Genomic DNA, 25,354 nt, shown 5'->3' on the forward strand with positions numbered 1-25,354 from the left:
ACTTCATATTCATTTATTACCTTGTAAAGACCCCATTCCCAAATAAAGGAATGTTCTAATATAGTGGAGATATATATATATATATATATATGTGTGTGTGTGTGTGTGTATGTGTGTGTGTGTATGTGTGTGTGTGTGTATGTGTGTGTGTGCGTACTATATATTATAGGGTACAATGCTATGTTTCAATATGCATATACATTATACATGTAATCAAAATCAAACCAGGGTGCTTAGCACATTTTAGCATACCTTATTTATCATTTCTTCATGGCAGGAACATTTGAAATTTCTGTTGTAGCTATTTTGAAATATTCAATACAATATTGTTACCCATAATCATCCTACTGTGCCCTACAGTATTAGAATCCTTTCCTTTAATCTTTCTGCATCTTTGCACCTGTTGAGTCAATCTCTACCTCTGCCCTTTGTCCCCTACTCACTAGAGGGTAATTGCTGTTTTCTCCTTTACTTCTGCAAAGCCAATTTCTTTAGGCCCTACTTCCGAGTGACAGCATGCAGTTTGTGTCTTTCTGTGCCTGGCTTATTCTACTGAACATCACAGATTCTTTCTCTAGGATCCCACTCTTCCTAAGGCCCAGCCAGCGTTTCCGTGTGTGTACATCCCACATCTTCCCTACCCAGGTGTCAGTTGATGGCCCTCTTAGGTTGTTCCATTTCTTGGCTGCTGTGAACAGTGCTGCAGTGAGTCCCAGAGCGCGCGTGACTTCAGCATGCTGACTTGGTTCCTTGTGAGTACATTTGCCCAGCAGTAAAATCAGTAGATCATATGGTAGTTCTATTTATGATCTACTGAGGAAACTCTCTACTGTTTTCCATAATGGTTACACTAATTTACATTCCCAGCAACAGTGCTAAGGTTTCCCCTGCCCCTTCATCCTGCCAGGGTTCCTTATTTTTGGACTGTCTGATCCTAGCCATGCTAACTGGGCTGAGGGCTCATTATAGTTTGGATTTGCATTTCCCTGATGATTAATGATGCTGTATGCTTTGTCGTGTATCTGTTGGATACTTCAATATCTTCCTTGGAGAAATGACTATACAGGTTTTTGCCCATTTCTTTAAATTCAACTTTTTTTCCTTCCTCCCTTCCCCCTGCTTCCTGCTGGTGAGTTGAGTTGAGTTGTGTAGGGACTGTAGACACTAATCCTTGTTGTACGCATGGCTTTCAAATAATGTTTCCCCATCCTGTAGATTGTCTTTCAACACAGTGATACAAAAACTTTAAAGGGTCCCTATAAAAGTGGACTAGCTTTGTGTTACGGACACAGAAAATGTCACGTGAAACGAGAAAGGTGATGCTTTTACAAGCCAAGAAACCCCCTGAACCTGGAGAAGTTGTGAAGTTCCTGTTGTTGAACCCTCTCAGTTTGCGGCATATTGTCACAGCAGCCCTAGCAAACCAATATACCTCCAGAGATGGCTTCTGTGGAGGACGCCAGGGAAGACAGCTCTATGAGGATAGCAGGAGGCGTTGCAGTCCCACACAAAGGGCAAGAGACCCTTGACCCACTGAAACTGCTTCTCCACGGGCCACCAACTCAGTGGGATTCAACCCTGTGAGGGCTGGGGCCATGTTACAAACCTAGAGAGGAGTTAGATATTCTCTCTGATGAAAATTCCTGGTAGCCCCTTGAACACGTCATCTTTCCCTTCTGGGACTGTCTTCCTTGACAGTATAAGAGGATTGTCATCCCTAAATTTTCTCAGTTGCAGTATTCTGTGATTCTGGTGCCATATATACATATTTGATCTGCTTCTCAGAATGTGAAGGAGAACTAGAACCCTCACTCTCCTTAAAAATAGCAAATTAACTGTGATTATTTCAGTCATTAAGCAGGGGTAAGCCCCCAAACCTTGGGGTCAATATGGTACACTAGGGGCTCTAAACCCATTGAGTCCACTTTCTAGACCCCAAAGCCCTCTTGAGTTGGCATCTGTCTTTCTAGAAGCCCACTGTCAGAGGGATTGATGGAGCTTTCTCCTCTTTTCAGGAAGGTACCACACATGCCCCTGGATGTCAGATTAGATATGGTAGGCACCATGCAGGGATAGGTTAGGCTCCTGTGTGCCTTTTAGAGCCCCTCTGGCTCTGCTTTGGGAATTGGATCTTTCCAAGTTGCCACAGTAGTGGAGTAAATCATTCTTTATGTTATTTTAGATGGAGCCCAGCATGTCTCAGCATCCACTAGGAAGAAGCTTGGGGCTGGCCAAATAGCGCAGCAGATTAAAGTGCCTACAAGCAGGCAAAGAGACTGGGGATTCGATCCCCAGGCCTGCCATGCTGGCCCCACCCCTGGGGCACACTGAGACGGTGATTGAGACTGGGTGTGGTGGCACACGCCTGTAATCCCATCTCTTGGGAAGCTGTAAACAGGCAGATCACTATGAGTCCGATCTAGTAGTGAGACCCTGCACACCCTGTAGACCCTTCTCTAAAATACAAAAAGAAGGAGAAAGAAGAAGAAGAAGAAGAAGAAGAAGAAGAAGAAGAAGAAGAAGAAGAAGAAGAAGAAGAAGCAGCTTGAATCTAGTCAAACAGTGTTTAAGTGGCTACCAATGGCCGACATCCCACCTAGACCAGAATGCCTACAAATGATGCTTTCCTGAGTCCAGAAAATAGATTTACACAGCGTAGTCCAAGTCACCAGGGTAAGGTTGAGAACTGGAGCCAGGGACCCTACTCTAAAGTGATTGTAAGAGACGTGGAATCTCTGAAAAATTTAAGAAGAAAAATTCCCAAATAATGGTAATCTTTGTGGAAGCTGGTCCTGGAAGACCACCCCAGTTTCGGGGAGCCTCATTCTGGTGTGACTCAGCCATGCTCCGGTCGGCTTCTCTCTGCTTCTCTTCCTCATTCCGGTTCTGTTAGTGTTTTCCAAAAAATGACTCTGGAAGAACAGGAACCCACGCATTATTAATCACACCTCAGTGATACAAAGGGAAACGTGGAACTCAGGCTCCAGAGAAAATAATCCATTTCTTTCAAGAAACCCAAGATCTAATAACTGAACTAAGCTGACTGAAGTTCTACCAACAGTTGTGTGAAGACAGCGTCATGGGACACTTAGCTATGTGATGTTAGGTAAGCCCCCGCCTCCATTTCTTCATTTCTAAAATATAGTATTTCTGTACATTTTTTTCTTACAGTTGGGGCAAGGAGCAAGACTCTGCTATCCATCTGACCCAAGGGCTGGGGGCAGGAAGAAGTCTCTTATCTGTCACATCCCAGTCCCTTCCTAGGTCAGATGAGACTTGTGAACTAAGGGTTCTTCCTGCTTGGTCCCTTCTACCTCCTGTGTAGCCCCAACTGCTTCCACCTGTGCGTCTGTCGGAGCCTGTCTCCTGTGCACACTTCTTCATGAGGTCCTCAAAAGCTTTTCCTCTGAAGTCCCCACAGTGTAGCCAAGGGCATCAGGGGTATCCTCTTTGATGACACACAGTTTGAGCAAATCTGTGTTCCTGTCAACTTTTCTAATAAAAATCTATGTTCCTCTGCCCAAGCTTATCTGTCCTGAGATATCTTTTTACTTATTATTGATCATGAATTGGCTGTTGCCATTCACCCTTTGATCTTCCCTTGCTTGGAATGCCACCCACAGTGTCTGCTGTCCCCTCGCTCTGTCTATTAAACAGTAATGATACGTAAACAGGCTCAGAGGTGCTCTGGGAGCAGAGGGACCTTGGGGCCAGTCTCCCTCGGTCTGTGGACTGTCATTCCTGAGGCTGGCTGTTTTGTAAGTTCTTCTGCCAAGTTTCTATGGAGCAGAGGATCATTTTCTCCATTTTCAAAGAGCAGGGTGAGATGAGGCCGCAAGCTGGCAAGGCCTTTAAAGTCACTTTCAAAGGAAACCTGAGCTGAAAGGCCATGCGGTTGGCAGAGGGTGGTGTGACTTTCTGAAGCTCTCTCTGGGGTTTGGGGCGGTCAGCTCTCCTAGGCTTCCCAGCACGTGCTTGGAGCTGGCTGCGCAGCCACTGCCAAGTGACAGCACTGTTGAGCCCCCGGCCCTGTGGACCTGGGAAAGGCTCGCCTCACCCCCCTCCCGACTGCCACGAAGGGACAGGAAGCGGGTGTGGGCTTTCTGCACTGGGTCAGTTACCAGAGCCACACTGTCCTCCCTGTACTCAGGCCCTGTCCATCAAACTTGATCCTCAGGGTTTTCTGAGGTAAACTACAAGTGAGGGCCAAAACAAGCTGCAGCGAACTTACGTCTGTGTCACGGGATTAGTAACGGTCTCGTTCACCCAGTCTCTTCAGGGGCAGGCTGGGAAGGGGAACCAGAAAGAAAATGGTTGTCCCAATCACACAGGAAGCGACGGCTGAGTTGTACCCTTTTATCAAAGCACTTCTGCAGGGGTCAAAGGTTGTTTGGCTGGCAGCCAGTCAGAAAGGAGCCTCCAGGACTCCCAAGGACCTGAAGGATCAGCATCTGACAGAGCCAGTGTGAGTCCAGGCTAAGCTCCCCAACACAGCATCTGCCTCCTTCTGGGGTGTCCCCACCAGAGTGAGAGCAGAGCAAGCAGACCCTCTCGCCTTCCCATCCCCATTCCCATGGGAAAGGCCTCTGGGACAAGCCGATTTTTCAACATTTTATTCTGATATTTGTACAGCTATATTTTACAACACGGTAATGCAGTTTAGACACAGCCAAACCCTGTCTCCGGAGTAGAGATAACACAAGCATGACGCGAAATGGGATGAGAGAAACACTCCCCAAGAGAGTTTAGTTAGTGACGACTTCAAGTCCCTGTGTCTGCCTACACTTCAAAGAGGGATGGCACACTCTCGTCCATCGTTAAAAACTTCCGTGAAAAAAGGCACCGTGAGGACACATTGTACAGGTATATACAAACTGAAAACTAGAACAAAATTACACGTTTTTTCCTTCTTCAGCTTTTTTTGTTCTTTTCATTTTTTTAATACACACTTTGTAAATTGTAAACCTTCACTTGCAAAAAAATACAAATACACTGAGGCATTTTAGACAAAATATTTTCTTACTTATACAGATGCAATACTTAAAATATTCTCTTAAGTGCTCTTTCTCAATAAAGATTCTCAGATCCGTGTCTGCCTGCAGATACAAAATCGAGCCTTTAACGCGGTTTTATAGTTTTAATATATCTTTTTAGGTTTATATATATTTATATTATATATATATATATTTATATATTTACAACTCTGCCATATATTCCTTCACCTTTGGTTAAAAAAATTAAAGCCCTCTCTCTGATAACATACTGAAGTCCTGTCTTTTAAAAGAACGATCATTTACATACAAAAAGAAGTATCTGTTCCCACAAAACATATACATTCCTCATTTTCTAGACTGAGTCAAGTCAGAACTTTTGCATATTCCCCTGCTTTGATCTATAAGATGATTTTGCTTTTTGCGGACATGGTTTGCCTTACACGTAGGAGAAGAAGCAATATTATTTTCTTAATGTTTTATGGCAGTGGGGGAAGGGAAGCTACTGCTGCTCCCAGCCCCGCCCCCGGGCCCCGACCCCCACCCCCCACCCGCAGCTATGGTCCGCGCTAGAGGATGAAGAGGCACTACGTCATGGGATGAACGCTGTGAAGTGTTACAGTATCCTTTGGGTCGGTTCTGAGCAGGCGCTGGCGAGGAAGGCGTCAACACTCCATGCTTCAGCAGGCCTTGGGGAGCTCCGGAGGCAGGTCAGTGGCGGACACGCGGTACTGCACCTTGGTGTTGGTGATGGCGCCGTGCTTCTGGCGCAGGTGAAGCCGCAGCTGGCTTTTGTGGCGAAAATGCAGGTTACACTTCTCGCACTGGAGGGACATCGGAAGCAGACTGTTAGCTGTCGTCGTCGACCCCAGAAACCAGGTCAGTGCTCAAGGACCCAGAGAAGACTGGCCCTATGGCGGGCTAGCTGGGCTCTTCCATTGCAGAGGCCGAGCGAAGACCCCGGATGCATGGTGGCTTCCGCCGGGGACACGCCAGCCGTGTGGTGCCTTCCTGGCCTCTCCCTGGCCTCGGATGCCCGTCCCTATTTCACTGCACGAATGCAAGTCTAGTCCAAAAACATCGCTCAGGTGCCAACTCCCCTAAACGCTGAAGCGTTTCTGAGTCTCCCTAGGATAAAAATAATCCCTCTTTCCTTCGGATTGTAGATTTATCGCCTTGCCACATGGCTGTCCTTGCGTGCTCACATCCTTATCACTAATATTTATAATCTTTCTAGGGCCTGGCAGAAAGCGTGCAATAAATTTGAATGCGTTTAGACAAATGTACTAGATCAGTCTAAATTCATGGATATTCTCGACTTTAGGATATTTTGTAATGCACTTCTATTTCTTATTAGGACATAGCTCTTAGATAAGCCACCAGGGCAGGAACAAGCAGAGTGGCTTTTCACCTTGATTGAATGAATGCATAGGAATGTTTCTAGTGGAAAAAATTACTTAAAAATAATGGACTAAATGGAATGCAGTAACTCGACTCGATCCTGGCCACAAACAGGCATTGTAGGTAAAAACTGAGCAAATCCAAATACAGTCTGGACTTTATGAAATTGTTAGTTGTGACAAATATATCAAAATGTGGAAGATGCCAGCCATATGGGAGTCTCATGTTCAACCTTTGCAATCTTTGTCTAAACCTAAAACTACTGTGAAATAAATTTTATAAACTACATTCAGATACAGAATATGTCTTATGGAAAAAAGAGAGATGGGTTTAGAAAACTGATAAATAAAATGGGCAGGACAGTGAGTCAAGATCTCTGGTATTAGGATGCTCAAGCCCTTTACATGTTTGTCACCTATTGGTTGGGGACCTAACCCTGTTATTTCTGAGTCCTGGCTCTCCCTTAGGTAAGGGCCTGGGTCAATAAATGCTGAAGGTCATTTTCATCTCTGATGTCCTCTGCATCTAAAATTCTAGCAAATCATGAGCTCGTAGCTACTTCCTGGATTCTTATTATGTGCATGAGCTGTCCTGAATGAATTGTCTAACCTAATACTATCAGTCTAGAAGGCACTATTTGCAGGCTCATTTTATAGACAAGGACATTAAGGCATTATAAGGATATATAATGTGTCCAAGCACAGAGACCAAGCAGGCAGATATTCCCTCCAAGCCTTATACACACGTGAAGAGCCACACTGTGCAGGGTGGCCCCTGTGTTGTGCGCGAGCCACCCACTCACCGTTATTGCACCCAGCCCCACCTACAGTGATGCGAAGCCACCATGGACAGTGTGTAACCAATGAGCACAGATACATGTCAACATTCATGCTCACTGAAATTTAAAGACATATAATATACCGTGTCACAAAATACTATTTTGGAGATTTTTTAAATTAAAACTAGCTTTTTGCTCAGGGAGTGCTAACCAATTAGCCTGCATGCCACTATTTGCCGAGACCCTGCTGTGGGACGTGACGGTTCTGATGACCTGTTCCCAGGACTGTGCTCCACAGCTGGCCATCTCTACCTGCTCGAGAGTGCCTTTCTCCGTCTTTTGTTTTCTCTGTCTTTTCTTTTTTCTCTCTTAAGTGTATCATATTTTCCTGATTCTCCACCTACTTCTTAGATAGCTCTTTTTCAAATACCTCAGCCACTCTGAAATTCACCTCTAACCCAGGGTATGGCTGTGTGCTAGGCACTCAGTATTTGTGGGGTGAATGAATGCTCCCTAAACCTATGTACCCATAGCTGTTTTCCTGAGGCTCAGGTCACCCAGCCCGGTTGCTCTGTCTTAAAGAGATCGAGGCTGAAGTCAAGCAAGGTGTGTTTGCTAGTCCTGGTCTCCCAACCATGAGGTCAGCAGGCAGCTCACGGCATGCCTAAGATTGCAGTGAAGAGCCCCACTACCCCTGCCCTCCCTCCCAGCCAGCCACACGAGGCATACATACATGGTAAGGTTTCTCTCCTGTGTGGATACGCAGGTGGCTCTTCAGGGTCTGAAGGTGCCGGAAACGGGTCCCACAGATTTCACAGGGATAGGGCTTCTCCCCAGTGTGGATGAGCACGTGGGCACGGAGGTGGGCCACCTGAGGAGGAGGACAGGCCTGAGGGCTCTGCTGGGGAAGGCTGTGGACCCTCAGGCAGCCACTCACCAGGCTGCATGGCCCCAGGGGTCCTTCACCAGACTGCTAACTCCACTTACCTGTACAAATCTGGCTCCACAGGTTTCGCATTTATAGGGTTTCTCTCCAGAGTGAATTCGAGTATGGGTTTTCAGGTTGGCTGGCCGGTTGAACTGGGCCCCACAGATGTTGCAACGATAGGGTTTCTCACCTAGTGTCAAAAAGAAGGAAAAAGGAAAGTCTTGTTAATCACAAAGGTCTCCCATGGATTTCAAGGCTGACTTCCACCCTCTGAGTGCTTTGTTTCCTCTTGGGAGAGACTTCAGGGACCTATTCCTGGCCTGCCACCTTCCCCAAATTCATACTGGTCTAACCTGCAGGGGACCAGGTCCGAGGAACAGGGAATGGTATCATGGTGTATGAGATGGGGCAAGTGGGGTACACTCCAGGAAGCTGAGCCTCAGAACCAGGGCTGCCACCAGCATCCCGTCTGCAGAGCTCAGGCAAGACACTGGCCTTGTCTGGGCCTCAGCTTCCCTCTCTAAATCTGTGAGACTCAATCAGATGGCCTAAGAAGGCTCTTCTGCCTCCTCTGTCAGATACGACCCCACTCCCTTGCAGGGAGATACCATCAGGCCACTCTAGTTTCTCTCAGAACAAACACACTTTTCCACTTGTGGCCACTGCAGCTGCACTGCAGTTACAAGCAAGATCCCTGGGTCTGTGTGAAGGCTCTGGCTGAGGAAAACAATCGGGCAGCAGAGCCCACCTCCATGGGAAGTTCCTGGGAAGAGGAGGAGGAGCCACTTCAAGATTTAAGAGAGTCAGCTGTGGACAACCATCACATTGTGAGCAGCTACTGGGTAAGGAATGTGAGTTGACAAGAAACAAGTCCTTGGAAGACATTAAATGACCTTTCTCTTTTTCCTGGCTTTGCAGATGCACAACATGTTGTCTCTATCAGCCTCAGTCTCTTCAGCTGTACAGTGGGAATAACCCTTCTGACCCCAGCAAAGGCAGAGAGGCAGGACAGAGTCTCAGAGGAAAGACACAGAGTATAGGAAGTGAACAATTCCCTCAGCAAAGCAGGGCAGGGGCCAGGATGGGACCTACTCCTTGCCTTCCACAACCAGGCCCCAAAGCTGCTGGGGCTGGCTCTAGGATCCTCTGCCATTCTTCCCTAAGAACCTTGGGGTACTCAGATGGAGGGGGGCACGGCCATACCCGTGTGGACGGTCTTGTGGCTGGCGAGGTTGCCCTTGTAGCGGAAGGAGGCCTGACAGCGGTCACACTTGTAGGGCTTGTCACTGTGGGTCTGCAGGGTGTGCCGCTTGAGCGAGGCCTCCTCAGAGAAGCGGCAGTCACATTCATTGCAGAAGAAGGCCCCGTTCTCTGTCAGGGAGAGAGGGACACCGTGGCGTCAGCGTGAGGCAAGGAGGGGGAGGTCTTAAGGCTCCTTGCCCTGGAGCTCAGAGCCTGCAGCTCACGAACACTCACCGGAGCTCAGAGCCGAGGGCCTACAGGGCTCTATTTGTTCTTAGCTTTGAGATCCTCACACGAAGAGAAAGGGGACAGACCAGGGAGAGAAGGGAGACAAGTTCACACCAGCAGCGCTCAGAAGGCCCCTCCAGTCTGCGGAAGACTAGTGGCTTTTCCCTCTCAGATGTCTCCCAGGACTTCTGAGAACTCACTTTTCTTATCAGTACATAGTTTATTTGCATTCAAACTCAGAAGCCTGTGGGGCACAGCCCTTCACCCTTCCCTCTCAGACCCTCCCTCTGCTCTCCATCTGCAGAGTCAGGCTAATCACCTCTCCTGCCTGCCTCACAGGACCATGGCATCTAACACAAAATAAACCACAGAGCATCATAGAGATGTGAGACGCAGGTCAAATGCAGTTAGACTTTGAGGTCACTGAGGTAAGACTTAATGAGGAAGATTCCAGGTTACCCTCGCACCTCTCTGGACTTTATCTCTCCAGAACACTTCTGTGACAGTGGAAGTAGAAACAGAGGCCCAGAAAAAAAGGAACTGGGGTGCAGGGCAAGGCATATAGCTGGGGACAGAAGGGGACAGTCCCTGTTCTTCCCTGACTAAAGATCTGTCAGGCTGGACCAAATCTCTCCAAGTAAGTAACTTCCCTGTTCTCTGGCTGTCAATATTTCAAAATGGCATGCCTTGGTGAATTCATCCTGGTTGTGTCCGACAGAGCCGTACTGTAACAACAGAGTGGGCAAAGAGTTCAACCTTTTATCTCATAAAAACTGAGGGTGTCAATCACCCAATGTCCAGAAGCATCAATTTAATGGAGTTAACTAACTTCATTTGGCTAACGTTTCCTGAGCACCTCCTGCATGGGGGGAGGTACTGGGACCCCCAGGGGGCGCTGCAAAGTCTGAGGTCAGATGTTTCTCCTTGGAGAACCCAAAGCCTTGCAGGGCAGAGAAGGCCGGGGCAGGCTCCATAAGTAAGAGCCAGCTTCTTAGCTCCCTTTGCAGAATGGAGCTGAAAAGACTGCTCTACCCATCTGGGCAACAGCAGAGTCACTCCAGCGGCCGACCCCTCACGCTGGCTGAGCCAGAGGAGCAGCGTCTTCCATTGCTGAAGCCAAGTGCCAGCGGATTTGTATGCAGAGACCTCTCCCAGTGAGGGGCAACCATGCATGCAGAATAAAAGCACAAACCCAAAGGTGCTTCCTCTGAGCTTGCAAGGGTAAGAAGAGACTAAGGACTCACCACAGCTGGAATCCGAGTACTCAGACTGAGTCTCCCCCATCTCCTCTGGGAACGTGGGGCCGGCGGTGTGCAGGCACATCTCTGCATGCTTCGGGGACTGGGAGCCACACGACGTGCACTTGGGGGGATGGATGTAGAGTGGCGAGTGACCCTCACTGCTGCTGCGTGGAGAGCCCGTCAGGGACCTGCGGGCAGGAGGCAAGACGGCTCAGCACTGGTGGTGCTCCAGCCCCCTCCACCCCATGCATCCTCCCCTCCTAGTGTCAGGCAAGCCCAGACCAGAGCCCAGGACCACCTTCAAGCCTGCCTCCAAACAGCATCTGCAGGAGCAAACAGAGCCCAAGCCCCCTCTCGGGCCCAGTTTCTTCCCTTACATAAGGCTGCCAACACCTTCTCTCAGTATAAGGTAAGTGTGAGGGGTCCCTTGCCATGTCAAGACCCCAAAAGGTGCCTCTGGAATTTGCAAACACTCTCCTACCATAGAAAGGCATGATCTCTTGCTATAAGAAACATATTGAAGTTTAACATATTTCCTTACTTAGGCTAGTTCACTCCCTAGGCACCCATTGTATATCTTTAAAAGGCTCAGCATTTTAGGCAAAAAGTAAAAAAAAAGTTAAAAGAAAGGTAAATCCTGAAGGGATTTGACTGACCTTGTCAGACACAAAAGTTAAATTTTTTGTTATATAGGTCTTGCTTTATCTTGGTCTTAACCATCCAGCAGAAAAGTATAAACATGAGGTGTAAAAAGTAAAGCCATATTAATATGCTGAGCTATAAACAGCTCAAGTCAACAACTTCTGACATTGCCAGTTCTGCAGATAACCTACTACTACTATGGACTACTGGAATATATTGGATTATTTTGCTGAATTCACACACCTAAAATATTTGAATGGCAATGGAATACCCATCTCTGACAAAACTAAACAAAAAAGGGATATAAATGAAGGACCATTTTGTAGTGAAAATATATATATATATTATGTATATACAAAATAGGATAGATATACAGCTAGTTTCTCTTAGTTCAATGAGAAGAAAGATTTGTACTAATAGTGTTTAAATAAGATATCATGTCTGCATCTTATACTGTGAATAACTATTATGAAGACAACAATATGTAATGTATTAACTATTGTAACTGTCCTACTGTTTTGAAACTGTCTCATTGCTATTTCTTTCTCAATAAAATTAATTAAAAAATAAAAGAGTACACAGCCCCTGTACCCATCACAAAAAGTGAAACCTGACCTCTGCCCAGGTACTTCCTGAGCTGAGACCCACCCCCAGCCCCTGAAATCACCTGTTAACGATGTTGTTGAGCCGGCTGGCTTGGGGGATGGTGGAGTCCTCCCCGCTGGCGCTGAGCTTAGTTGGGGACTGGAGGTCAAGGTTCTCAGGCTCCATGGACGGCTGGCAGGCAGGTGGGGCAGCGTAGGCTCTCGGGGAGAGGCGGCCCAGGTCTGCCTGTTCAGGCCCCTCTGGCTTGGTGTTCTGGTTGAGACTGTTGAGCACAATGAACTTGTATTTCTTCCAGTTGCAGGCTTTAGGGTCAGTCGGGCTCTTGGCTGGTGGGGAACCAGAGGCCTGAAGAATGCAGGCGTTCTTGCTGCTGCAGGACTCCGTGGGTGAGTTGGGCTGGCAGTCAGATTTCTGGGGGCTCTGTGGACTAACCAGACCCTTCCGGTTGAGGGGAGCATTGGGGGGCTCAAAATGCAGGGCAATCTCATCCTCTGAAGAAGGTCTTTCTTCTTCTTTGCTGGCCTTGTCACAGGAGAAGTATGGGGTGTTCCTGACTGAGGGTGCAGCAGGCTTGGGGCCTTCAGCCACACGGTAGTGCATATCACCTCGTGCCTCCTCTGGGACCGCCTCCTTGGGTGAGTAGAGGCTGCTGTGGCACAGGCTGGGAGACACCTCCAGGGCTGGCCGGCTGTACTCACTAGGGACTGGCCGGGCGCTATCGCAAGGGAGAGCACGCTCCTTGGGGAAGGGATTGGCCACAGGCATTCGTGCATCTCGCAGCTCCTCATCAGAGAAGAGGAAGGGGCTGACCGGAAGGTGACTGTACATGGGGTAAGAGGCTGGCGGTGTGGACAGGCCACCATACAGGCTAGGAGCGAAAGCTCTGCTCTCACACCCGGGGGTGTTCCTCAGCGGTAGGTTGTTCTCCACCACTTCCCGGCCCCGGTAAGCCATGATGTCTTGGGGCATCAGCATCCGGCTGTTCAGAAACTCTTCCCGAGATGGTTTGATGGCAGGAACCATCTCTGCTTCACTGAGGGAGCAAAAAAACACCGGGCACAAACTCAGAACTGTTAAGCAGATGACCTGCCAGGGACACTGTTATGTAATCACATCTACGCTTGAGTCAGCTAGATGGAAGGGATGTGGCTTTGGAACAGGGAACACCAAGAGAAGACATACACATAGAGGGCCAGAGATTTAGCTTAAGTGGTGGGAAGCCGAGGCCCAGAGAAGGGGTGAATTGTCTAATCTGTGGCTGTTTGGACATGATTTTTTGAGTTTAAGGCACACGTATTCATGTCCGTGAACCTGTAACTCTTCTGGTGTTAGAGAATTTAGTGGCTTCCATGGCGCTTTTGAAGCCCTTATCTCTGGTCAGGTATGCAAAAATCCGGCAAGGAAGGAAAGGAAGGAATTTTACACTCACAGAAGGGAGGGAAGAATTTACACAGTGCTACAATATACTTTCAGAGGATCATAAATAAACCAGTTCCCAATTAAAAAGAGAACCTGCCCCATATGCTAGATGGATTCATAGGGAAGTTTATGGTGGAGAGCAGGCGATAAGTGCCAGTGCAAGATGCCATGGTGTATAAACCCATCTGCGGTATTTAACGTCACGTTATTTAACCACTCTGAGCACAGGCCTGGCCTGCAGAGTCTGACAGCAGTGATGATCTCAGTACCATTATCATCCCCACAGGGGACAAAAGGCTCTGGCTATAGACACTTGAAGGGACATCATTATGTGGAGGAAAACTAGGCCAGCTCAACATGAGCACAGTGACCAGAGCTAGAACTGGTGAGCAAAAGCCAACAGAGCCTAATTTCAACTTGCCACAAAGAGGAGTTGGCCAGCTATCCAAGGTGGACTCTGCCCGACTCTGGGAACACCGAGTTCTGGGCGCAGATCAAACACAGCCTGGAAAAGCCCTCTGGAATACAAGGGTGTCACCTCCCTAGAGCAGCTGGGTCAAATGGGCCAGAAGAAATGAAGCCCTGAGTCTCCATCCCACTCCACACAGCTCTTTCCTTCTTTGTCTTGTGGTTTCTTCACCTTCCAATGAGGATTATGTCTTCCCTTCCCTTAGACCTAGTGACTCACTTAACTCACTATGTGTCTTCCCTAAATAGCAGCAAGGAATGTGAGAGAAGAGTAAGCAAGTGAACCAGGGACCAAGGCATGTGCATAGAAGGTTGTGACAGAAATCTAAATGAAAACAAAAACATACATGTGCAAATAGTAAAAGACAAAGAAGGCATAAGAGTAAGCAGAGTGCTTCAGAACACAGCGGAAAGGCTGGCAAAGGAAGGGCAGTGATCAGAAGAACTGCTGCATAAAGGAACTAGTGTCCAGTCTTGGTTGTGCAGGATGATGGGCGAGAAGAAGGGGCAGGTTTCAGGCAGAGAACAAGAGGTGGTAGTGATAGGATGTATCTGGGCCACTGGAGGAGTTAAGTTTGCCCAGAAGGCAAGAGTGAGGAAGAGCAGGACGGTGCAGTAACAGTGGAGTGCAGTGCAGGTTGTGGTACAGTGGGAAGAACTGTATTTTCCCATACGCACGAGGCATCAAGGATTTCTCATCTAGAATCATCCCTTCTGCCTCCACCTCCTCCACCTAGGGGCGGCTCACCTGGCCTTGATAAACTTGCGGCAAGTGTCCACGACGTGCTCCATCTGCAGGTACATCGCGGTGGCCATCACGGCCATGATGTTGCCCTCCCGAAGGTTGAGCCGAGATGTGTACATGAAATCTAAGAGGATGCAGAACCCCTCGGGGTTGATCTCCGGATCCAGGTTGATCACACTAAGGTTGCACTTCAGCTGGTCTGTGAAGATGCTATAGAACAGGCCGCTGTAAAACAAACACATGGTAGACATATCAAATTCATGAGCATGTACAGCGGCTCAATTCATTTCCCAGCACCACCTTCCAGTATGTCCATAGAAATTAATAGTACCTTTTGTTTATGGAACACGGACCAAATGCCAGAAATTCCCTAAGTGCTTTATGTATGCTATCATCCTGAGTTTCTATGAGATAGGCACTGCCACTCTCCACTTTTTTATGTTGGACAACTAAGATCTCAGAGGGCAAGTAATATTCTCAAAGTCATTGAGCCTGTTTTCCTTTTGGTCTTAACTGCATGGATTGGTAGAGTTAAATTTAGCACACATTTGCAGTAACTGTTCTTAGCCTGTATTTTTGGTCTAAGTATTTCCCTCCTTGTTATAATGCATTACCCTTCTCTTTAGAAACAAAATTTTTAGAAGTAAGTTGGACATAATTCTCAAGTAAATAAAAATATGCATATAACTATACTTTATTGGTTTTCTCCAAGTCCGTTGACTATCAGAAGGCCAACTAGTCCTACTCAAGTCCAGTAAAACCTTAATGCATGCTCCTAAGTACCAGGTTGTCTAGTAGAAGAAAGTACTCAACTGAAGCTAAATTTCCAGGCTGGCAACACACTTCTGCTCACACTGGATGCATTACCAAGTATGGGGCAGACTTTCATCAGTAAGTGGCTGTGCAACCCTGGCTAAGATACTTCACCGTATCTCGATTTCCTGACCTGCAAATTAGCAGCAAGGACAGTGTGAGCTTTGTAGGGCTGTGGCAACCATGGACATGTTAGCAGCAGGGAGGGCGCCTGGCATACACTGAGCACTTGCCAAACATTAGCTACAATTTTCATGTCCCTCTCCACCTCACCATTACTTCAAAGAATGTATTTGTAGAAGTTGGATTCTCCCAGCCATGGCAGGGGTCTGACATTCTCTACCATTTTACCTGTGCCTTGCTTTTACCACCCATGATGTGGAGGTACAGCACAGCTAGAGGGAGGAGGGCTCCTGGAAGATGTACAGGGCTGACTTAATGTAATGTGGTTCTGAAAACTTGAAGGCCTTGTCAAAAACAAAGCCTTGACTCTCTCACTCTTAATGTATTCTGAACACCCATGGACATAGTTACAATGTAAAATAAATAAATTTATAACATAAAAAAGCAAAATAAATCTCAGATTAATTTGCTTAATCTAGTTAAAGATTCTCTTTTTCTTCTCCTCTCTCTCTCTCTCTCTCTCTCTCTCTCTCTCTCTCTCTCTCTCTGAAACTGACTAACTGAAGCCATTCTCTGTTTGGTCCCAACACATCCTTCCTTGTGGCAGCATATCACTTCTTGCCCTACTACATCCACAGAACAGAAATGCCTTCCTTTCTAACAGTGTATTCAGCCATTAGCTTCCTGGGAGTGACAATGTCAGGTCATGTGCTGAGAGCTGGAGACAAGGAGGACATCGCCCCAGTGGTGGCAGAAGGCCTGGGACCTGTCCTACCTTGCCAGCTGCTGCCAGCACTTCATTCCCATCTTAGCAGCCATCCATCCTTCCTTTCCAGGCTGCTCACCTGCAGGCCATGAGGACTGTCTTATGGGCTCTGAATTGTTCCCGGCTGACCACAATGACAACGTCAGTCAAGATGTCTCGGCTCCGGAGGCGATTGAGGTTGAGAAGAACGTCGCTGGCATGACGGGTGAACTGGATACAGCTGTCAGCCGGTGAGGCCATTTTGTCTTCACCTGAACAAACGAAGTCACATTCCTGTTAGTCTCAGGATCTGCCCTTACAGGAGGACCAAGCAGGTGGCTCATGCTGTTAAGGTATGGCAAGAGTTCAGGTCCCTTGTGCTTGATTGTTGAACAACTCATAACCTATCTCTGGGTATTACTCTTCATAGCTGGGCTTTGGCCAGCTGAGTGACTGGGGCCAGGCTGTTTTTGGTTTCTGGGTTTTGGTTTTCCAAATGGAGGACAATTATAGCTCTATTTGTTGTTTTAAAAATTACAGATCGGTGCTTAGATTATAATAGGTCACCAAAAAAAGTTATAACTATTTTCATCAAAATCTAATTCCATTATCCCGGCCACAAACTGTATTTCTCCATTATTTGGCTTCAGAGTTGTTTTGCTCTGTGCCTGCAATTCCTAGCACCAGTGCATCCTTAAAGCATGGTAGTGGCAAGGGTGGTCTGAATAATGAAATGAGTTAGGGAATTGCTGACCGTAAAAGGGACAGAGAAAAAGGTCAAGGGGCTGGAAGACATATAGAGGGACTCGCTAATCTTTGTCCCTTCAAACAACAGATAGCAAAGTTCACAGAAACACATGCATTAGCAAAATTAAAAAGGAACAGTTTGTCCACAGAACTTTAAAGCATGTAATTAAACCTACTTACCACCCAATGCCTTGCTTCACAGTCCAAAATTTTGCTTAAAAACTGCAAAGAGAGCAAACAGAAGCGGATTTAATGAATGTAAGATTGTCCACTACAGTCTTATTTTAGGACAAACTACTCAGCTTTGCTCAGAAGCTGCAGCCTGCCAGCTGGTGTGGTCTCACCCCACACGGGCACACACACTCCGATCCTGGTCTTACAGCAACATCGAGCACCCAAAGCCATGTGCCACCAGTATCTTCCCCTGAGCATCGAGAATACCACTGCACACATTAGCTACATGTACATACACATTTCCTTTTCAAGGTAAAGTGTTTACACCATCCCAAGGCCACTTGAATTTCTGGGAAAGAAACAATAAAAAAAGTAGATCTTTCAAAATCAATGACAATGATCCTTCAGGGGCTGAAAAACACTGGCTACTACCCAAAACCTGCTAACATATTGTCTTTCAAGTCTTAGCATGATTACATGAGACTGATAGACTCAGTATCTTGATCCTTATTTCACTAGTGACGAAACTGACCCTGGAGTTCAAGTGGGTTGGCTAGGACAAGCAGCTAGACAGTATTTCTTGATTCTCTTGAACACTTAAGACACAATACAGAGTCTGCAGAATGCAAGCCGAGACTTCACATTCCTTGAGGATCTCTGCCCTCTTTTTTTAGTTCCCTCTGCCTTCCCTCCTGGGTCTAAGACCAGACCGAGTGCTACAGCTTCCAAGTTTGTGCTTCTGCCTCTGGATGAAAGATATAACTGTGTGGTATAGCTGAGAACTGGCCAGAGAGTGCTAAACCTTAAAAAGATTTAATGAAATGTGTACTCTTTCCAAATTGGCTTCTCTAAAACAATAACAACGCAAGGCATTGGTGTGAGGCTCTCCCTTCTCACCCAATGTGGGCTATAAAGGAAAACCATATGATAGCAGAACTCTCTCTGCTCACTTGAAGAAGAGTAGCTCTTTAGAGCTCTTTTCCGGGGAAAAGAGCCTGAGGCCAGTGAGGTCATGTTGGGTCGCATAGATGGTTGATGGCCTGGCCCTAGGTCTACTGGCTGAAATTCTTGTCCTCTATCCAAATTGGCCTACGTGCTGCAGAACACATAAGGCAGCACCCTGAGGTGGGTGAATCTCATTTTTAAGTTCCTTTCCCCTACACAAATACTTTGCTCCATTCCAGGCTGCTGCGTCTGACCAAGTGAGCGCTCTAAAAAATGACAGATTTCTTTCAGTCTGTAACCAAACACACTGACATTTCTCTGTGGTCCCAAGTGCCAGTCCTTCAATCTTAGAGGCCTCAAGGTTAGTATGTGCATGTGACTGGACAAGGGTTGGGGTAAGGGCAGGACAGAAGAGGCTCTGTCCTCCTCCCTTCCCCATCCTAAAGGAAGAGAAGGAAAGAGCATACTAATGTGGTCCTACCCTCAGCTCTTTGATCATCTCCTTTGAAAAAGAATGTTGAAGACCCATGAAGTTTATTTAGAAACCCTCTCCTCCTCTTCCTTCATGGAAGAGGTCCTCAAACATTTCTGGAATAACCAGGCTGTCCTTCAATCAGCTTTCAACCACCAGCTGTCTTGTGGATTTCCAGTTCCAGACTTCTGGAACCACAGGAAGCCGAGATTTGCCATTTCACCATGACAAGTGGCAATGACTCACTGCAGATGCCAATCAGGACAAACAAAACAGTTCCCCTGCGTCCACTGTTAGCTCAGACTAGGGCTTTCACCTTAAGCCTCTACTTGGCCTGGATAAAAGGAAATGCAATGCACACAGTGGGCTGCATCCTTATGATTTGTAAATTCCCCCTGAGGTTGCAGATGTGGAAGCACCCTTGAAATTTGGAATGGGTTCTTTTCACAGACCACTGATCTCTCCTACCCGTTACTGTTTCTTAAGGACAGCCTTGATTTACCATAGAGAACATTAGAAATAAGTATTTCCCAAGATCTTTAACAAAACCTTGGGCAAACCTCATCTACTAGCAGTAGTGTTGTCAATGGCACTCACAAGATCCAACCCACAGATGCAACCAAGAGAACAGAACCCTCATTGAGAAACTAAAACCTGAAGGCCTGGATAGCTCAGTAGAATAAGCCCTTGCCTGGCAAGTGCAGGGTCCTGAGTTCAATCCCCAGTACCATGAAAGAGAGAGAGAGAGAGAGAGAGAGAGAGAGAGAGAGAGAGAGAGAGAGAGAAACTAAAACCTGCAGGGGACAGACTTGGACCCGACTCCCCAGTCCCCCTCCCTTGGCTGCCCGTACTACCTAGGAAGAGCGAGACTTGGTTTAATGGGATCCCCCAACCCCTTCCTCCTTCGGAGCTTTCCTCGAATATGTAGGGTGAAGCCAGCACCCTGAGAGTGAAAAGGGGGCTTCTCCTGGGAGAAGAAGAAAGGAAGTCTCCCCGACCCTCCAAAAAAGGCAAAGAGAGAAAACAGCAGAAGTGAAAGGGAGCGCGAGCACCGAGGAGAGGCGAGGTTAGAGTAAGCGAGCGAGCCTTTCCCTCCCTCCTCCCCTGGGCTGGGACTAGCAGCGCTCTGCTCTGCGCTTGCTCGCTGCGCACGGCCGCACAGCCCGAGTGCGGGAGCGGGAGCGGCGGGCGCTGCCAGGCTGTGCACACTCGCCCACCCCAGCACACCGTACCTGTCTTCCAGGCACCGCCCACCCCCAGGCGATCGGCTGGTACCGTGGGCACCGTTGCCCACCCGCGTCAAAGCCCCCGAAGGAAGGCGGGTTAGAGGCCGGGCGGTATGGCTGTGGCAGCCCTTAATTTAGTTGCATTCAAATAAAGGTTGTCGCGCACTTCGGTAGCTAACATTGTGCGCCCCCCCTCCCCGGCCGTCAAGGCAGGGGGTAGCGAGGGGAATGGCACGGCCCTCTCATTCCCGGAACATAGTCGATCTCCGCTTAGCGGATTTCACAGAACACTCTCTGCCTAGCGCCCGCTCCAAGGAGAGTAACTTTCCAGGAAGCTGCCGGCCCCCGACGGCCGCCAGGATCGCTGCCTGCGCGACGCGGCCCGCCGGGGATTCACCGAGGAGGGGGGCCGCCCAGGAAGGCTCTCGGGGAACAGGGTACACTTTCCCCTAAATCACTCGGGCGCGCGAGGTCGAGGGCTCTGAGTTCACCCCGTCTCCGCCCCTCCCCCAGACACACACACACACACACACACACACACACACACGCAATTTATAGATAGGGAAAGTTAGTAGCAAAACCGAATATAGAACCCTGGAGTTTGGACGCCATCCTAGGTTCATTTCGGGACCAGCTTGCCCAAGTCTGGCATAAACCGGGTGCCTCTCTTCCCCCTCCTCTCTCCTTGCTCATCCCTTGCTACCCCCTCCCCCACTCTTTAAAGAGACGGATTAGGCAAGAAGTCAAGGTCAAAACTCTGAACACCCTAAGGATGAGTCCCGAGCAACGCAGTGGAGTTGGAGGAAAAATAAAACGAAACCCCTTCCGCCTACGTCGGCAAAGCCGGGGAACCCAGATCAGCTCGGTTTCCGCTCAACATCTTTAGAATCGCAGCCACCAGAAGGAATCTGGCAGGGTCTCGGGATTTCGGAATCCGGTTTCCGTGAAACCACAGACAGGGATTTCGGACTCGGGAGAGGACCGGGCACCGAGTGCGTGTGCACTGGCGCTCTCCAAAGTTACATCTCCTTCCCAGGAAGCAACCCCCCTCCCCGCCCCCAGTGCCATCTCCGCCTAACTTTCTGCTATAGCCGGGTCCAGAAGACGATTTGGAGGGGTTAGTGGGAGTGGGGATAGGGGCGACAGTCTCAACTCCAGTAGCCTCAGTCTAGTCCTAAAACGAGGGAGCGGCATCTCACGCACCCTGATCGCCTCTTCTGCGGCGCAGGCGGGGTCAGGTCTATTCCCAAAGGCTGGGGCCTGAGGCAACAACAAACTATTTTTGTGGCTTTCTTTTTCCTTCTCCCGATAGGATACAGTCGGAAAAGGAGACGGAGATTTTAATTCGGGATAGGGACGACAGTCAGAGCAATTAAAATTAAGTAAATATATTTATTGTAAAGTAAACTCGTGGCTCAGGGACTCAAATCTCGTCGTGTTTTTACCACTGCCTAACGCTAGAGAGAGCCCTCGGTCAAGGCCTGAAACCCACAAGCCGTCCTCGACCGGCCCCTCCTCCTCGCTGACCTAGTTTGGCTCCAGTCTCTGGATTTGGAGAACGCCTTGACCCCTTCCCTCTGTCCCCTCTATCCAGGCCGGATTTTCATTATTCGATTATAGGCAGTCTGACAACTCCAGTAAATCGCTGAAAAGTCCGCATGAGTACCTGAAAGCGCAAAGCACTCTTCAGGGCCAGGGACAAGGAATTTTAATAAGGCTGGGACTGCTGCAAAGAAACTGGCGCCTGGACCCCCACCGGATCGGTCCCTTTCCCAACAGAGTCTAGCTAAGGAGCCCTTAGGGTCCACCCACCCTGGTCTGGTGATAGGGGTTAGGATCACACCGCGCGGTGGGAAAGGGACACTCCTTCCTGCTCTTGGCTGGAGAGTGGGGGAGGCCACGGTAGATAAAAAAGCAGTGTTGGACAGCATCATGACCTCAGCACCTGCCTTGTGTGACCGAGCATTCTAGGACATTGTGTCCTGACTTTCAATTCTGTCACGGTTCTTGCCAGCAGCTCTGCTCTCGCAAGCCTGCAAGCTTCTAGGAAATGCAATAAAATAGAGGGATGTGTTTTATCGTCAAGATCTGAAGAGGAGCAGCAAAGGGGCGCTCCCCGTGCGGCCAGAAGGCCGGAAGCTCGCCTGACACAGCTCTCCTGGCCATCCTGGTTGGACCGGCTCGGTCTTTACAAAAGGCTGGCAGGAGAGGCAAGAGGCATGATCTCCCCAAGCGAACAATGCCTTTTAAATTTGATCTGGACAGAAGTCAGCCAAGGTCTTTATTCACGTTAATGAAGATGGAAGGCACTAACTGTCCTTGGAAAGCGATGAGTCAAACCTCACCGCGCTTCAAACGCGTCCCCAGATCTGTTTCCAGTTCGGGGAGAGGCGCATTTCTCTGACGCGTCCTCCGAGAGGACGCAGTGGGAGAGGCTGAACTCGATTCGGGCGGACCTGGGCGGGGAGACCGCGGCATCCTCGCCGGGCGATCGCGCGCGGCGCCGCTAGAGGCCGCCAGCACGCCGACGCGCCTTTGCAGTCCTAAAAGCTCTAAGCAAGAAAACTTTACTGAGATGTGGCACGAATTCTGGGGAGGTTATCCTCCGCCCGGCCACTCCCTTCCACACATGGACATACACACACCCGGCTCCTAGCCAGGCCACTAAGCACTGGACAGAGAAATTTTCAGGGTGCAAATGTGAGCTCAAGCACGGGGCAGAAGCCACTATCCCGCAGTGGTGCACCTCGAGGCCTGGAGACACCTCACTCTTCAGCACCACTGTAAACTTTTCATGTCTATTGCGGAAAACCTTGGCTATGCTTTCTAAATTAATTTCTCCACTTCCGCTAGGAGGTCTTTCCAATATTCACTAGCCACTATGGTAACCTACGAGGTCAAAAATCAGGGCTAGGACTGCTGCTCTTTTCTCATAGATATTCAAAGGAGCTGACACAAACAGGCCTTTGGCTTGTCACTGCCCAGGAATTCCCAAGTTTATAATCTGGTTCTGGTTAGGTCACTAACTCACCACTCAGAGGACCCCTAATCGTGCCTGTTTCTCCCACTGCAAAAGAGTTTAAGTTCTCACGACTCTGAGCTTTGGATGGCAGCATCCTTTTGCCCCTTTCCCTGGGCAGAGAGCACAGCGACAAATACAGGATCTTCTCAAAGAGGACTGTTTCCCTTAGCTGAGATAGATGCGGGATTGCTGAGATTGCGCAGTGGGCCGGGCATCCAGAACCCTTAATTTTTTTCTGTCTTGTCAAAACTTTGGTGGCTGGACGCTATCCCCTTTGGACAGCGCTCCCAAGGTCAATCCCAATGTCTGATGAGTAGACCAGACCGGGAGGCCCAGAGATGGAAAAGTCCGGCCCTCCGCCTGGGAGGGGATCTTGACCATGACCCACCACTAGGTGGCGGACTCAGTCCGTTCGAGAATCAACGTTTGGCCAAAGCCTTCGCACCCGATCCCCAACCCGCTTTTTTTTTTTTTTTTCGTCTTCTGTCCATTGCGGGTGGGGGTGTGGTTGCTTCCCAAACCAAAGCTGGAAAACATTTAATTTAGTGGATATCATTCCCTTCTTCTGGAGGCTCACGTCTCTAGCAACCACAACGAAGAATCTGGGAGCTGCTTTCACGTATTTTACGGTATTTTTGTTGTTGTTCTTTTCCTCCCAAGAGCTGAATGTACTGGAAAAAGAAAGACGCACTTGTCTTCAAAAAGCAGAATAGCAGCACTCGAAGATATTAAAAGAGACCGCTGCCAGACACTGGGCTGCTGGCAAGAAAAAAGGAAAGGAAAAAGAAAAAGAGAATGAACTTTTGGTCCCCACGGAAGAAAGCGGGGGAGGGGGCAAGAACCGGGCCCCACCCGGACTTGCGCGCCCGCCAGAGCGCAGGCGTGCGGAGGGTCGGTCTGTCTGAGGCTGGGCCGGCGGGGCGGCAGCAGCTCGGGGCTCCCGCGGGGCGCGGGGAACACTGCCGCGCTGCGCCGCGCCGCACGCGCGCTCACTTGTTGCGCAGTGCAGGAAAATCCAGCTCGCAGCGCACTCTTTGGACTCCCAGAGCGCTGCAGGTCTGTCCAGCACTCTCCACACCATCCACAGACCCGGCCCTCGCCACCGCCGATGCCGAAATGACCGCACTTCCATCCATGACTATGTTTAAAAAAAAAATAAAAAAAATAAAATTTCTTCCTTAGTTCTACATCGGAGTGGAAGCAGAATCCACAGGCCTGAGAAATCCAAAAGAAAGACTAGCTACCACCGTCTGGAAACTTAAGTCTACTCAAGTCCAACAGGGCGCCCAGTCTTGCGCCCCCTCCCCTAAATCATCGGACCCGCGTTGCCTAGTATGACGCCATCCCTAGCTGAAAAGCAGCGTTTTCTTCCCTACTGAAGAGATCAGCTTCAAAGTATTTTTTTAAAAGTTGGTTTTATCTTCCTTAATTTTTTTTTTTTTTTTTTAAATCTGGCCAGGGGAATAATGTCTGATTAAGGTCATTACAGTTATTACTATTTTTTTGTCTTTGACTTTTTCCAGTAGTTTCACTCACCGAGGGGTGGCGCTGCCGCACCACCACCTCTGAAACTCTGAATAGTTTTTTTCACAACCAAGTAGGTTGTGAGTGTGGCTACCCAGCAGGAGATAGAGGGAAGGAAGGATTTTGACATCTAGTCATGGCTACCATTTACCCAACCCATAACTAGAACTCTTCAAGGACTCAGCAAACGACAGTTTAAACGTTTAAGAGTTCCATCCCTGTGCACCAAAACCCAGAATAAATTAGTCTTTTCCAGAAAGCTTTAAAGGTTAAAAACCCTTTAAAACTGAGCAAGAGAGGGAAAACACAAGTGGAGAAGCCCTGCTTTGTCTGGCCGTCTCCTCCTTAAAGTCGCCTGTTTCACAGAATAGCATCAGCTTTGTTGTCAGTATCAGCAGACCCTTAAAATCAGCCAATGCTCAAGCCTGCGGTAGGAAAATGTTCCAAATAGGATACTAGAAGCTTCTATTTATAAACTTGGGGGGGGGATTCCCCATCTACAGGTTTCTATTTTGGCCTAACGCCTCAATTATAGTCATTTTAGCAAGAGAATACCCATTCCTGGCTGGCTTTCTCCATCCCTCCTCCACTAGAGACAAACAGCATTTCTTCTTTCAGAACTCTAGCATATATTTTAAAGAACGTGATTTCACCTTGCTCTTTTGAGCTCATGTTTGCTACCTCCAGGAACAGCATGTGGACCAGGGCCAGATACACTTCAGCTTGGGCTGCAGATGTATGAGGTTCTGTTTTAGTGCCAAAGGCTCTTGGTAGTAAATACTGAGCAAAACAGATACCTGTCTCCTGATAGTCTCTGTCTGTCTCTCTGTCTTTGTCTCTCTGTCTCTGTCTCTCTGTCTCTGTCTCTGTCTCT

General features: G+C 48.5%; 1 protein-coding gene and 1 long non-coding RNA gene across 6 annotated transcripts in view; one reads left to right on the forward strand and one right to left on the reverse strand.

Annotated features, from left to right (window-relative positions):
* Positions 1-4,597: 4,597 nt before the first annotated feature.
* Bcl6 (B cell CLL/lymphoma 6) overlaps positions 4,598-25,354 on the reverse strand; it is a 23,312-nt gene continuing 2,555 nt past the window's right edge. The window contains exons 1-10 of one of the 5 annotated variants that reach the window (XM_023700947.1): positions 19,941-20,463; positions 17,298-17,339; positions 16,471-16,642; positions 14,693-14,914; positions 12,119-13,090; positions 10,813-10,997; positions 9,302-9,469; positions 8,158-8,288; positions 7,904-8,041; positions 4,598-5,815 (exon numbers count right to left, since the gene is read on the reverse strand). In XM_023700947.1, the coding sequence (XP_023556715.1) occupies positions 5,672-5,815; positions 7,904-8,041; positions 8,158-8,288; positions 9,302-9,469; positions 10,813-10,997; positions 12,119-13,090; positions 14,693-14,914; positions 16,471-16,631 (2,121 nt within the window). In that variant the 5' untranslated portion in view covers positions 16,632-16,642; positions 17,298-17,339; positions 19,941-20,463 and the 3' untranslated portion in view covers positions 4,598-5,671. Of the gene's footprint in view, positions 5,816-7,903; positions 8,042-8,157; positions 8,289-9,301; positions 9,470-10,812; positions 10,998-12,118; positions 13,091-14,692; positions 14,915-16,470; positions 16,643-17,297; positions 17,340-18,717; positions 19,049-19,399; positions 19,425-19,940; positions 20,464-25,354 lie in introns of those variants that run through there. The other 4 variants (XM_023700948.1, XM_023700949.1, XM_023700946.1 and 1 more) reach the window with 4 other exon arrangements.
* Positions 16,649-24,385, forward strand: LOC111812544. The gene is made up of 2 exons (XR_002818033.1): positions 16,649-16,723; positions 24,139-24,385. It is a non-coding gene; the product is annotated as an uncharacterized LOC111812544 (long non-coding RNA).

Source organism: Octodon degus, unplaced genomic scaffold (assembly GCF_000260255.1).
Source record: "Octodon degus isolate 3935 unplaced genomic scaffold, OctDeg1.0 scaffold00128, whole genome shotgun sequence".
In the NCBI taxonomy this organism is placed as follows: Eukaryota; Metazoa; Chordata; class Mammalia; order Rodentia; family Octodontidae; genus Octodon; species Octodon degus.